Raw genomic sequence first — 13,340 nt, forward strand, 5'->3', positions numbered from 1 at the left:
AACACTCGGTTACATTTCTCGCAGAGACGGTGGAGGAGGGAGCCAGGGGAGGAGCAGGAGCAGGGTCTGAGGCCCCTTGTGTGTCCCTTGTCTCTGCAAATGGGCGCGGCCACTCTTGGTTCCATTTTATGGAAATAGAGACTGAGGCTTGGCAAGGGGGTGGGGCTGCCTGAGCTCAGGACAGTGGTTGTGGACACGGATATGAATTCAGAGCTGATTTCCCCTTTGAGGACAGGTTATTTAAATGTTTCTTTACATGCTTTTTTTGTTTTTGGTGTTGTCTTACTTGCATATGGGATCTTAGTTTCCTGAACAGGAATTGAACCCGTGTCCCCTGCTTTGGAAGTGCTGAGTCTTAACCACTGCACCACCAGGGAAGCCCTTTCTCTGTGCTTTTAGAAATCATTTGTTCTCAAGAGCAGCTTTTGTCTTATTCAATCAACAAGAAATGATTCCTGGCATGCAGAAGGCACTCAATAGATGCATGGATGAAAGAGCGACTAAATGAATTAAGCCATAAAGCTATGTTGGCTTTATGGGCACATAAACCATGGACAGAGGAGCCTGTCAGGCTACAGTCCGTGGCGTCATGAAGAGTGGGACGTGACTGAGTGGCTGAGCACACATATACACGCATGCACAAACCATGGGTGTCTGCTTTCCGCTCCTGCAGTTGACAGGGGAGACCCAGCCCCTTGGTGAGCATTGGCCCGGTGCATCCAGGAGGGAAATGGATGTGGCCAAGCAGTGTCAGGAGCAGGCCCAGGTGCTGGTCATGGCCCCAGGCTGGGAGGGCGTCTGGGCCCCTCTTGGGTCTCCTACATGTCCTGGCAGCCTCCCCAGGGCAGCTCCATCTGTTGTTGTCCAGTCGCTCGGCCGTGTCCGACTCTTTGCGACCCCATGGACTGCAGCACTCCAGGCTTCCCTATCCTTCACTGTCTTCCGGAGTTTGCTCAAACTCATGTCCATTGAGTCGGTGACGCCATGCAACCATCTCATCCTCTGTCGTCCCCTTCTCCTGCCCTCAACCTTTCCCAGCATCAGGGTCTTTTCCAAAGAGTCAGCTCTTCGCATCAGGCTGCCAAAGTATTGGAGCTTTAACTTCACTAGGGCAGAGGTTCCATTATTTCCCTGTAAAACAATGTGGGAATGAGACAGGGAGCTCGTTGCCCAAAATAACATGACTACAAACATGCATTTGGAAGCCCGGGGGCATTTCTGTCATTCAAACCAAGTTTGGCGTGACCTGCGCGAGAGAAAGTTCTCTGTTGACAGTGTGAGCCTCCAACAGTGGCCCTGATACAGTGTGAAGGATGCCCAGGCTGACCCAAAGTCGCTCTCTCCACCAAGAGGACGCCTTCTTCCACTGCAGGTTCCAAGAGATGCAGACGACAAGAACCACAGTGGAAGGGCAGCTTTGGATGGCGGGTGGGCTCCTCATTCATTTATGGTGTGTGTGGGGAGGGGTGGTTGGAGACAGGACACTGGCCCCTGATGCTTCTCATGTCTGTTTTCTTGCCTGGGGGCAGGGCAGGAAATGGAATTTATGACAAGGATGCTCTTTCTTGTCTGCTCTGAAAACCAGGGATTCTGTGACTGCCTGTGGCTTCTTCTGGGTTGGCTTTGTTTTCAGGGGAAAAGTTGCTGCTTTGTGGCTTTGGAGGGTCACCCGAGCCCATGCCAAGGCCCCCTTGGCCCTGCCCCAGGCCTGGTCTGATGTGGCCTGTCCTCTTGGGCGGCCTGACTCTCTGGTCTGCATTCTATCCTGAGTGGGTCTTGCACTCCTGGACTCAGGTGGGCTGGATCTGGTGACTCGTTCTAACCAACAGAACACAGTAGGAGTGATGGGTGTTGCTTCTGAGATTAGGTTCTAGAAGACGGTGATTTCCATCGTGTGAGTCCTCTCTGACTTTTCTCACTTTCTTGTTCTGATGAGGCCGGCTGCCCTGTCATTGGCAGCCCTATGGAGAGGCCGTCAGCCAGGGAACTGAGACCCTGGGTCCATCAGCTGGTGAGGAACTGAACGCAGCCTGTGGCCACCGAGTGAGCCGGGCCCCTGCAGACATCCGCAGCCTCTGCACACCTCGATCACAGCCTGCAAGAGATGCAGGGAGGCCGCCGCTGAGCTGCCTTCAGGTTCCAGTCTTGGAAAAGCTGGGAGACAACAGGCAAGGTTCTAAAATGTGACATTTCGGGGTTATTTGTTACGCAGCTGTAGATAGCCATTGCACGTATTTCACTGAATGTGTCTTACGAAACACAGAAGCAGCATGTGAAATCGGGACATTCATTGCCTGCCGTTGTTTAGTCACTAAATCGCGCCGACTCTTTGTGACCCCATGGACTGAGGAGCCTGGTGGGATTTCCCAGGCAAGAACACTGGAGTGGGTTGCCATTTCCTTCTCCAGAGAATCTTCCTGACCCAGGGATCAAACCTGTGTCTTCTGCGGATTCTTTACCTCTGAGCCACCAGGGAAGGCCGTAAGCAGCACAGGAAATTGGGACATTTGTTGCTTGCAGTGACTCTGAGCAGGGAAAAAGCAACCCATTTAAATCAATTTGAAGAGACCTGTAGGATAAATAAGCATACAGAAGGGTGTGGGATGGCAGGACGTGGGAGGAGGCTGACGGTGACTGAAGTTGGGTGAGCACTGAGATGTTGACAGGGTGGTCACGGATGCCACAGCAGGCGTGTTCAGTGTAAGGGGTAACTCCAGGCTGTGTCTGGGGGCAGCAAGGGCTGCCTCTTCCCTGGCTGAGTTCCGCTCCGCTGAGCGGGTGGGGATGCATCCAGGTTATCACCCCTCCCTGGCTTCTCCCCACATCACAGCCTACAGGGAAACAGTATCCCTTAGTTGGGATGGGGGGGCTGACTCTGTGGCCTCTTGGCTCTGGCCCAGTGTCCAGTGTTTGAGGGGCCCAAGGATCTGAGAACCCTGGTTCTAGGGCAGCTTCTCAATTGGCAGAGTACCTCCCTTTTGTGGGCTTGTTGCCAAAACCTTGGCTCTCTGAGCACCAAGGCCAAACAGGAATATGGAGACGAGTCACGGAGGGGAAGGGAAGAGTGTCTTGTCATGCAAAGTGGGGGCACAGTAGGCTAGCACCCCAAGACCTGTGCCCGCCTCCCTGGTGAGTAGGGGGAGGTGAAACAGTCAGGCAGGGGGATGTGATAAGGTGCTGACAAGATTAGGGTGTGTGCAGGGTCTCAGGTAATCTTGAGGAATCTCTCTGGTCCTTTAGTTTTGCCTCAGGTGGTTTCGCTGGTCTTCTCCTTTGATTCCTAACTGTTCTGCCCTTTGGAACTCAGGTAGCGGAGGCTGGAGTCTTGCCTATAAGAAATGGGGGATGAAAAGACCTCCGTGCCCAGGAGACCCACATAGCCCTGCTCAGCATCAGGCTGAGGATGAGGGCCAGCAGGTCCGTGGCAGGAAGAGGAAGGAGAGAGGAAAATGGGGGTAGGGGTGTCAGCTGACACCCCGGGTCTCCTGCAGGCTTGCTTCCCAGTCTGAGGCACCAGAAGGACCCACGGACAGAGCTGGTAAGAAGCCCGGTGACCTCTTACAACCTCACCCACAGACAGCAGGAGACCCTGGCAGAGCTTTGTCACCTCTGGCCTCAGTTTCCCCACCCCATGGCCTTTTGCGGGGGGTGTGGAGAGAGCCCACTGAGTCTGCCTCCCTCCCTCCAAGTTTGGGGAATGCCATCAGCACCCTTTTTTCCTTTTCTGTTGGCCTCCTCCACTGGACGGACAGACGGAGCTCAGAGGGCCGGCGGGCCCGTGTCACTGAGGGCCTCCCTCTGTCCAGCGCCTGACACGTGTCACCTTGCTTGAACCTTCTCAAGAGTCACGTGTGTATGACAGTCGCTCAGTCGTGTCCAACTCTTTGTGATCCCAAGGACTGTGTCCCTCCAGGCTCCTCTGTCCATGGGATTCTCCAGGCAAGAATACTGGAGTGGATTGCCATTTTCTTCTCCAGGGGATCTTCCCGACACAGGGATTGAATTCCGGTTTCCTGCGTTGGAGGCGAATTCTTTACCATCTGAGCCACCAGGGGAGTCTTAGAGCCTTGTGAGCCTGCTGTAAGTCTCTCCCCACTTTATAGATGGGGAGCCAGGCAGACGGGGGTGTGACATGCCCTCAGATGGTCTAGCAGCAGAGGCAGCAGTCAGAATGTCCGCGTCCCAAGCACCTGTTTTGTTCACTGCTGTATCCCAGCACCCAGCCTGGTGTCTTGGCACAGTAGGTGCTCAGTACACTTGCTGGACAGAACTGGCTGAGTGGTGGCTCCTGGTCAACCTCACAGAGTGGCTGGGCTTGGAGGAGGCAGCTCACCCAAGGACTGGACCTCAGCCAAGGTGACATTGCCTTTGACGGGTGGGGGTGGGGTGGGGAACTGTGAGTGCCCAGAGACTCCTGAGGGTCAGTGCAATCCCCTTCAAGCTTCACAACTGTCTGGGTTTTGTTTTGATCCTATTTCACAGAAGAGGAAACTGAGGCACCCAGAAGGGCCATGACTTGCCTGAAGCAGTCACATCAAGACCAGGCTGGTGTCTCTCTGGTTTCACTCTCGGGCCAGCACTGCTCCCTTGACCCTGCCCCTCTTAGCCGGGACCCCGGGTCCCAGGAGGTCCACACATGGGACCACCAGCCTACCCAGAGGACCCTCCCAGGCTTTACTCTCCCCACAGTCACTTCGAAGCATAAGGCTGACCAACTAACTGAAAGCTAGTAATGGACATGGCCCAGAGGCCATCTGTCTGCGCCCCAGGGACAGTTTGGTTGTACCAAGGACACACATTGGCATCTGAGAAGCCTCGTTGCTGCCTCTCCTTTTGCTAGAGCTCCTTCTGTTAACCCTGTGTTCAGCATCCAAACCAGCCTTGCTTGCACCAAAAAGTCCACGTAAATGCTTACTCAGCACTGCATTCCACTCTGGCCTCGTGAGTTTGTACAAACATCAAAGGAATTCTTTAATTGCAATAAAGACGAGTCCTTGGGGGATGGGCCATTTTTGTAAAGTGTTAGTTGCTTAGTTGAGTCTGACTCTTTGCAACTCCATGGTCTGTAGCCCACCAGGCTCCTCTGTCCATGGGATTCTCCAGGCAAGAATACTGGAGTGGGTTGCCATGCCCTTCTCCAGGGGCTCTTCCTGACCCAGGGAACAAACCTGGGTCTCCTGCACTGTAGGCAGATTTTTTACTGTCTGACCCAACAGGGAAGCCCAGAGCTGTGTGCATCTATTATTTGCCTTTTCAGAATAAAAATATCTTACTTTCCCCCAGATTTGAAGATACAAACTGATTAAAAAAGAAAAACAACCCCAAACCAAACCCACAAACACATCCTGCAATTTCTCTCTACCATCCTGGGATAACCACAGTCTTGTCTGCCAGGGCTGTATCATCTTTAAAATACTTGCCAAGTGATGGGCTCACTGATTTCATTGTTATTGCAATTTGTGTATCTTTATTTTGATAAGGTGGAGCTTTGCTTCAAGCACTCATTATTCATATTTCTTCTTTCGTGAGCTTCTGGTTCTTATCCTTTGACCCTTTCCCATGACCCTGATGCTGGGAAAGATTGAGGGCAGGAAAAGTGTGGGACAGAAGATGAGATGGTTGGATGGCATTACCGACTTCAATGGACAGGAATTTGAGCAAACTCTAGATAATGAAGGACAGGGAAGCCTGGTGTGTTGCAGTCCATGGGGTCACAAAGCATCAGATATGACTTAGCGACAGAACACCACCACCTATGGGGAATTTAATCTTCTTCTTATTGATCTTTCAGAACTCTGTGGGAGGCAGAATTTTAGGTCCCATGACCTCTTCCTCCCCATCATGCTTGTGGTTGTGGTGGGTTAGATGGCAAAAGAGATTTTGCTGATGTAATTAAGGATACTAATCAGATATTATTCAGTTGTGTCCAGCTTTTTGGAACCCTATGGACTGCAGCACGCCAGGCTTCCCTGTCCATCACCAACTCCCAGAGCCTATTCAAGCTCATCTCTGTTGAGTCGTGATGCCACCCAACCATCTCATCCTCTGCCCTCCCCTTCTCCCACCTTCAATCTTTCCCAGCATCAGGGTTTTTTCCAATGAGTCAGTTCTTGGCATCAGGTGGCCAAAGTACTGGAGTTTCAGCTTCAGCAGGAGTCCTTCCAATGAAAGCGGGTCGAGCTGGCCCAAGAATGAGCATTCCTAACCCGTGCCCACATGGGGCGGACTGAGCCGGCTGGACCACCCCTTAAGAACTCGCTTCTCCCTGCCCTTAGAAGGCCTTTATAGCCCCTCCCACCAGGAAGTTGAGCCCCGCCCACCAGGGGGAGGGGCGTGTGGTCGGGTAAGTCCCGCCTCCACGAGCAAGCTCTCCATCCTTACTGGCTGATGGGAAGGGACGCCCCTTCATCACAGTGCTGTCCCCGCCTCCGCCCGAATCCCGGGTTGGGGGTACTGCGCCTGCGTGGTGGAGCTCGCGTTTAGCGCCTCTGCGCGGTCCGGGTGGCTGGCGGAGACTCTATGGCGGACACCCGGGAAGAATCGGAACCCCTTCTGAACCGGGCCCGCGGCGGCAGCGGCCGCGACTGCCCAAGGGGCGTGCCCACTTGCAGCAACGTCCAAGAGGGCCCTGGTGAGCCACGGCCTGGGGAGGGGCCGGGCCGCGCGGGTGCGGCGCATCGGGGTCCCGGCGGCCGGTGTAGCGTCCCTGCTGTTGCTGAGGGCGCGTCCCCCTCCCCCGGCCGGGGTCCGATCGGGCCTTGCGGAGGGCTGGACGGCTGCGCCCTGCGGACCCCGGTCCCGGCCTGGGCATGGAGCTGGGAGCGCGGGGTCGCTGGGGAGGGGGTGTCTCGCCCTGCTCCATCGACCGGCTGGACAGAGAGGCCTCTCTCAGCCCGGTGGCAGCCAGCCCAGTCCCCTCTGTGGGCCTGGGGCCTCGTACTTTCCGTGGATCGCCTTGTTGACTCCTAGGAGGAAGTACTTCTGTTCTCCCAAGTTCTTATCGGGGAAAGTGAGGCACAGAGAGGGGCGTTCCCCTACCCAAGGTCACACAGCCAGGAAGTGGCCGAGGTGAATTTCGAACCTAGCTGGGAGTGAACTGTGAGGCTTCCCAAACCGGCGCGGCTTCCTGCCTTTGCCCTCTGCAGCTCTGGCCTGCCCTTCCTGTTTATCCACAGAAAGACTGCTGATTCTTGGGGAGGCCTGGGAGGGTGGAGGCCTTCCGTCCCTGTTACATCCCAGGGGCATTGGGTGCTGGATTTGGGAGGGAAGGGCCTCAGCCTTTTATGGAGGGGGAAACCGAGGCCCCGAGAATGTCCACAACTGGTGCAAGATCACAGCCCCGGGACCTGTAGCAGCTGCTCCTGTCCTGCATGGGATGCTCGTTAAGGGGCCACCTGGGCTCCTGCCTGCGGGGAGTCTGTACTGTGTGCCCCACTGTTGGGGTGGGTGCCTGACTGGAGATAGGAAACATGCCCACCTGCCCATCTCAGAGCCTGTCCCAGGGCAGTTCTCCATCCAGCCTGTGCCAGGCCTCCCAGGGCCCTGGACAAGAGACATAGGACATGGTGGTGTCAGGGGGAGCAGACTTTGTGTCTGGAGGTCCGGGTGCCTTTCTGGTGCTGCCACTTCTCGGCTTTGTGACCTTGGCAGGTGTAACCTTTCTGTTGTTGTTCAGTTACTCAGTTGTGTCTGACTCTTTCTGACCCCATGGACTGCAGCACGCCAGGCTTCCCTGTCCTTCACTATCTCCTGGACTTGGCTCAAATTCACATCCATTGAATCGATGATGCCAACCTTTCTCAGTCTCAGTAAAACGGAGATGGTCATTAGGGCTGCCCTGGAGGGGGGCCTTGTGAGGATTCAGAGAGAGTCTAGGTGCCCGGCCACATGGCAGAGCTGGTGCTCACTGGTGCCGATAGCCGTTCTGGGCGGAGAACTATGATCACTGCAGGTCCAGCCCCGGGAGAACGCATGGCCAGGCAGATGAGACCCTTACTGTAGAGGCAAGAACTGAGGCAGGCAGTGTGGCTGGTGTGGGGGGCACTCTGGGGAAGGCTGTTTGTCCTGACCCTGTGGCCTTGGTGAGGGCTTCAGAGAACACAGACAAGACACTCTGTGTTCTGGATTTCCCTGGCCAGGCTGTCCAGCTAGGCTCTGGGGACCCTTGCTGAGTTTCCCCCCTGCTCCCGTGCGGGGCTGCTGGATAGCACCCTGAGCTCAGGGTCTGTCTGGCCCTCAGCTGGACTCTCCTAGGGACAAAGGTGGGGGCAGGCTGCTGCTGGGTGCCCCTCGGGCCCCAGTGGGGCCCTGTGGTCAGGTCCTGATGCAGCCCTTCCTCGTGGACCATGACTGCAGGGTTGGGGATAGTTGTTTCCTCTTCCCCTTCCTGGTCAGGGAATGACCTTCTTACTGGTTATGGAAAAGTCAGAGGACAAGGGATTGCTAGGCTGTAGAAGGAGCTTTCAGAAGAATACTGATAGCAAGTGTTGATGAAGGGCTTACTGTGCGTAGCATCTTAGCTACAGTAACCCATTCAGCCTGCACATCAGTTCTGTTGTGTAGGGCCTGCAGGAACTGAGGCACAGCGAGGTGAGGGGACTCGCCAAGGGTCACACAGGCCCAGCCAGGGAGTGAGGGGAGCTGGAGCCAGCGGGGAAGGGGATTTATTCTGGGATGTTGGGGAGGGGAGGCCTGGGGCAGGGGGACCAGCGCGGGGCTGACGTGAGACACAGTGTTTGAACCGTCTTGTCCTCTGTGCTCTGACATCCTACCCTGGTGTGCCCAGTGGGGAGACGGGGGTGTGGACAGGTGATTGCCCACCCCCCCAGCCTGGGGCAATGAGTCCCTAGACTGCTAAGCTGCAGGATGGCGCTCCTGGTAGGGCCGATGGGGCCTGGGCGAGGGCGAGGAGGCTTTGGAGAGCTTGGCCTTGGTGGAGCCAAGTTCAGGGTGAGTGGCGAGGAGGGCACAGGGTGGAGGAAGCGGCAGGGGAGGAGATGGGCGGGCGGAGCGTGGACTCTCTCCTGGGGCGGGGGACCCAGGGGAAGCTGCCAGGTGCAGGTGGAAGGCTGCTGCAGGGGGGACAGGGCGGGAGGAACCCCGGGTGGTCTGGCGCTTCGAGGGCCGGGCGGTCAGAGTTGAGCAAGCCCCTTCAGCGGCCCCCAGTCCAGGTCCTGGAGCAAGCTCCAGGGCCTCTGGCTGCCTGTCTTATGCAGGAAGCTTGTCTCCTTGGGTCCCCTCAGGCCAAGCTCTGTCGCTTACCTGGGTTTTCGTGACACGGGGCCCTCAGGCCGCTCTGCCTCCCTGGGCGCCCCTCGACTGTTCATTCATTCAGTGGGTCGACAGGCGTCCCCAGCCACTGTGTGCCGGGCCCCGTGCCGGCCTGGGCTCAGTGGACGCAGCAGGGAGCAAAACCGAGCGCCCTCAGATCGCAGCGTGCCCGGGAGGCTTTCCGGGGAAGCAGCAGTCACCGCCCTCAGAGCCTCCCTGGGGGAACTCCTGGGCCCCTGGGGGGGAGCGTGGAGGTTGTCTGTGGGGGGCCCTGAGATGCTGACGGCCATGGTGCTTGTTCTCGGTGACATGGGAAGGTGATGGCAGAGTCCCGTCCCCTGTCCATGGTCCCCCACTGGTCCCTGGACCCCGCTGCACAGGCCCGGAGGACAGTGGCATGGCCTCCCTGGGGACGGCAGACAAGAGTCGACAGTGGTCTGGAGCGCTGCCCGGGTGTCCAGTGTCCCCTTTTCCGGGCACCTCTCTGCCTGCCTGTCTTCTCTCGGTACCCGTGAAGGGTGGTTTTGGCAGCTGCTGACCTCCAGTGACCAGACGTGAGAGTAGAGTCTTCGGCAGGAACGGTGACGGGCCATTTCAGCTCATCTCAAAGCCCCGCGAGCCGCTGGGGGGCTGCGTGCCGGCTCTGCTGACCTGGGTACCCAGGCTGCACCCCGCCCGCCCCCCGCGGCCTCTCCGGGGGTCTCCCCGTCGCCCTGGGCTGCAGCTCCTCATGCCTTTCTCACTCCCCTCTGTCAGGGAGCGGTCCCGTGCAGAGTGGCAGCGGCGCCCATGCTCACCAGGCGGCAGGCAGCATGCCCGGCCAAGGGGACCGACCAGGTGCGCAGCCCGGAGCTCCCTGATGGGGGCCTGGGGTGCCAGGCTGAGGTTGGAGCCGCCCGACTCTTCCTGCCCGAAGGCTCCTTGTAGTCGGTCCTCCCTGGTCCCCGAGGACCCCCGTCTCGGCTGTGGCTGCCTGGGCCCGGCGGGCCTGTGACACAAGCCGGGGGTGGGGGACACGATGGCCCCAGAAGGCCCTTCTTAGGTCTCCGTATCTGGTGGAGGGTCAGGCAGCATCTTGGGCTTCTAGACGTGACGCTGATGCGTCAGTGTGAGACCCGTGCCCTTGTCTGGCGGAGGGCAGGCTGGGAGCACCACCCTGTCTCACAGTCGAGGCAGCTGGGCTGCGGTGTCCTGACAAAGGCCGCCCGGAGGCCCGCGGTGGGATGGGGCGGGGAGGGGGACCATGAACACAGTCCGTGCCTCAGGCCGGCCCTGGGAGTCCTGCACTCGCCTTGGGGGCCCAACGGGGCGGCTGTTAACACCCCCATTGGACAGAGGGTGATGGGCACAGTGGGGGCTGCTCCTGTCCTGGGGCTGGAGCCTGTCGTTCAGACCCTGCCCCACCCAGGGCACAGGCATCTCATTCCAGAGCCTCAGAAAGGTCGTAGCCAGGTCCTCGCCATGATCTCCCCAGGAGTCCTGGGGTGGGCGAGCGTCTCCCGATCCCACTCCTCACCTGCTGTGTCCCCTCTGCCCACAGGTGCCATGGCCAGGCGGGATCTGTGCTTGGACCAGGCTGTGGTCCTCATCGAAGACGCCATCCAGGTGGGTGGGCCTGCTCTTGCCCTGGGGCTCGTGGGGGCGGGGTGGGCACTCCCCGCTGGCCCCTTCACCCTGCCGTCCTGGGGCCAGGCTGCGGTTGCTGGGCTGTGTGGTCATCGTCCCCGTGCTGACCGGGATTTGGGGCTTGGTCCTCTCCAACCCTCCTTAGGAGATGTGTGCCAGGTGCCTTTCTGGGTCCCCGGTCACTCATTTCGCCGATTCACCATCTGCCCAGGGCCTGTCATGTGCTGTACTGTTGTGGGTTTTTAAAGATGTCCAGAGGTGGCACGACCTTCCTTCGCCTGCAGACGACTCCCCGGGTTAATCCGGGAGATAGACTGTGGAAGCCAGCAGTGCTCCATGTGGGGGATGAGGCTGGGGGCATCCTGCAGGGTGACCCAGCTGAGGTGGGGTGAGGTCGGCCTTGCACAGATGTGAGGTGAGCCTCACGGGCAGACACGGCTGTGTCCACAGCTGTGCGTCCAGCAGGCCGGGGTCCGTCCACCGCATGGCCCCGGGGTCCGGCCCCTGGGCGTTTTCCCTCTGCCGGGGAACCTCGGAGCTCGGAAGGATCCGACCTTGCTGGGTGGCCACGAGCCCGCAGTGCGCGTGGAGCTGACTCTGTGATCCCCGGGCCGTGTCCCTACTGTGGATGTGTCGTGGGGTGAGGGGCTGCCCTGCGCGGGCTGTCCTGGCACTGAGGGGGCCCTCACCGCCCCGCGTGGCCTCCACTCCAGTATCGCTCCATCAACCACCGCATGGACGCCCGGTCGCTGTGGCTCCACAGGCGCTACTATTCCAGCACCAGCCAGTGGTAAGCGGGCACGTGCCCCACGGGGCTCCTGCGGCCCCACTGGGGGGGTTTCGGGGGGCAGGCAGGCTCCGCTCCCTGGGGTGGACCAGGAGCTGCCGTCTCCCCTCCTTACCGGGGCAGAGGCAGGAAGGGCCCCTCTGTGGTGAGGGCTCCTTTCCAGACTCTTCCGGCCAGCCGTGGCACCTGAGTTTGGACCCGGCGTGTGTGGTCTGACCACACGCGGGTGGCCCCGGAGCGGGAGGTGTGGGCCTCGGCCTTTGGACCCGCAGAGTCTGCCTTGTTGCCTTCCAGGCATCCGCCTGTCGGTCTGCTCTTTGGGCCCCCGAGCGTGGCTGGTTCGTGCCTTGGCAGTTTCGGTTCCTTTTCCAGGATTCTGAGCTTCACCATTTTCTTGATCCTGGCTTTGGCCTTCGTTGAGACCCCTTCCTCGCTCACGCGCACCTCGGACGTGCGCTACCGCCCAGACCCCTGGGAGGCGCCCTGCGGCCTGACCGAGGGCATCGAGGCGCTCTGCCTGCTGGTCTTCGTGGCCGACGTCTCCGTGAAGGTGAGGGGGCACCTCGCCCACCTTGCCCTCCCGCCCGGCCGCGGCTTCCCGGGTTCATTCTTCTCCCTCCCGGAGCCAGCCGCCTGTCCCCACCATGCACTTTGACCCGCAGGGCACAGACCTGCCTCTTGGACGGCCCCCCTCTGGCCCCCGCCCAGACCATTGATGGGGGTCGGCTGAGCCATGGCGGGTGGGTGCATGGCCTCACAGGACCCGGGGAGGGCGCAGCTCAGAGTCCGCAGTGCCACCCTGGGGAGAGACCCCTGCTGGACAAGAGGGCGCTGGAGGGGTCTTTCCACAGCCCTCACTGCCCCCATCGACCGAGGAGAAGCCCAGAGGGGCGGGGCCGGTGTGGGGGCGGGGCAGCTGCCCCCCCACCCTCCCAGTGTGCCAGCCTGACTTCTGTGACCCAGATCCTTCCAGAAGCCGGGGGTGGGCCCTGATCTGACGAGCAAGCTGGGCTGTGCCAGGGCGTCAGAGCCGCAGGGACTTGCCGCTGCTGGCCACTGCCTCCCGTCACTTCTGATTAACAGCCGTGATGCTCCAGGGGCACGTCCAGGGCTGAGCCAGCTGCACCCTGCCTACGGGCCCTTCAGGGGGCAGTTCAGCTTCTGTGGTCTGACCCCGAGGGGCACGGGTGAGCCTCAGTGTGACCGAGAACCCTGGGCAGTGTCTTATTTCTCCTTTTTTAGCCTATAATGTGGTTAGGAGGTCTGGGGGTTTTAACCTGGAACTGAAACTGGTGAGTTTTCATTGGCCTTTTTTGAACAGCCGGTCTGTTTGGGAAGTCTCGGAAGGTGGGAGACGGCGTGGCTTTTATCTGCAAGTGGTGAACTCTGGGGGGGTCAGTGATAGAAAGTTAGGTGCCGGCCACCCAGATGGCAAACCCACCCTCCCAACCTGGGCCGCTGCTCTGGTTCCTGGTCTTTTCCGGAACTGTCCCCACGCACAAGCCGCAGTGGTGACAGGACAGGCTGGAGAGGGTCAGAGCCGCGCCCGTGGTCATGAGCAGGCGGGGTGAGGCGTGTGGCCTCCCGCCCGCTCGGCACCCAGCTTCCTGCTCCGAGTCACGTGGGGACCACGTGGCTGCCCGAGGCTGCCCAGCGC

At 59.4% G+C, this 13,340-nt stretch overlaps 1 protein-coding gene across 7 annotated transcripts in view; it reads left to right on the forward strand.

Annotated features, from left to right (window-relative positions):
- Window positions 1–6,445: 6,445 nt before the first annotated feature.
- The window catches only part of TPCN2 (two pore segment channel 2), a 29,682-nt gene continuing 22,787 nt past the window's right edge, over window positions 6,446–13,340 (forward strand). For 4 of the 7 annotated variants that reach the window (XM_070457789.1, XM_070457792.1, XM_070457794.1 and 1 more), the window contains exons 1-4: window positions 6,446–6,631; window positions 10,811–10,875; window positions 11,610–11,686; window positions 12,056–12,233. In XM_070457789.1, coding sequence (XP_070313890.1) covers window positions 6,520–6,631; window positions 10,811–10,875; window positions 11,610–11,686; window positions 12,056–12,233 — 432 coding nt within the window. In that variant the 5' untranslated portion in view covers window positions 6,446–6,519. Of the gene's footprint in view, window positions 6,632–10,045; window positions 10,108–10,810; window positions 10,876–11,346; window positions 11,687–12,055; window positions 12,234–13,340 lie in introns of those variants that run through there. The other 3 variants (XM_070457790.1, XM_070457793.1, XM_070457791.1) reach the window with 3 other exon arrangements.

This window comes from Odocoileus virginianus, chromosome 28 (genome assembly GCF_023699985.2).
Source record: "Odocoileus virginianus isolate 20LAN1187 ecotype Illinois chromosome 28, Ovbor_1.2, whole genome shotgun sequence".
In the NCBI taxonomy this organism is placed as follows: Eukaryota; Metazoa; Chordata; class Mammalia; order Artiodactyla; family Cervidae; genus Odocoileus; species Odocoileus virginianus.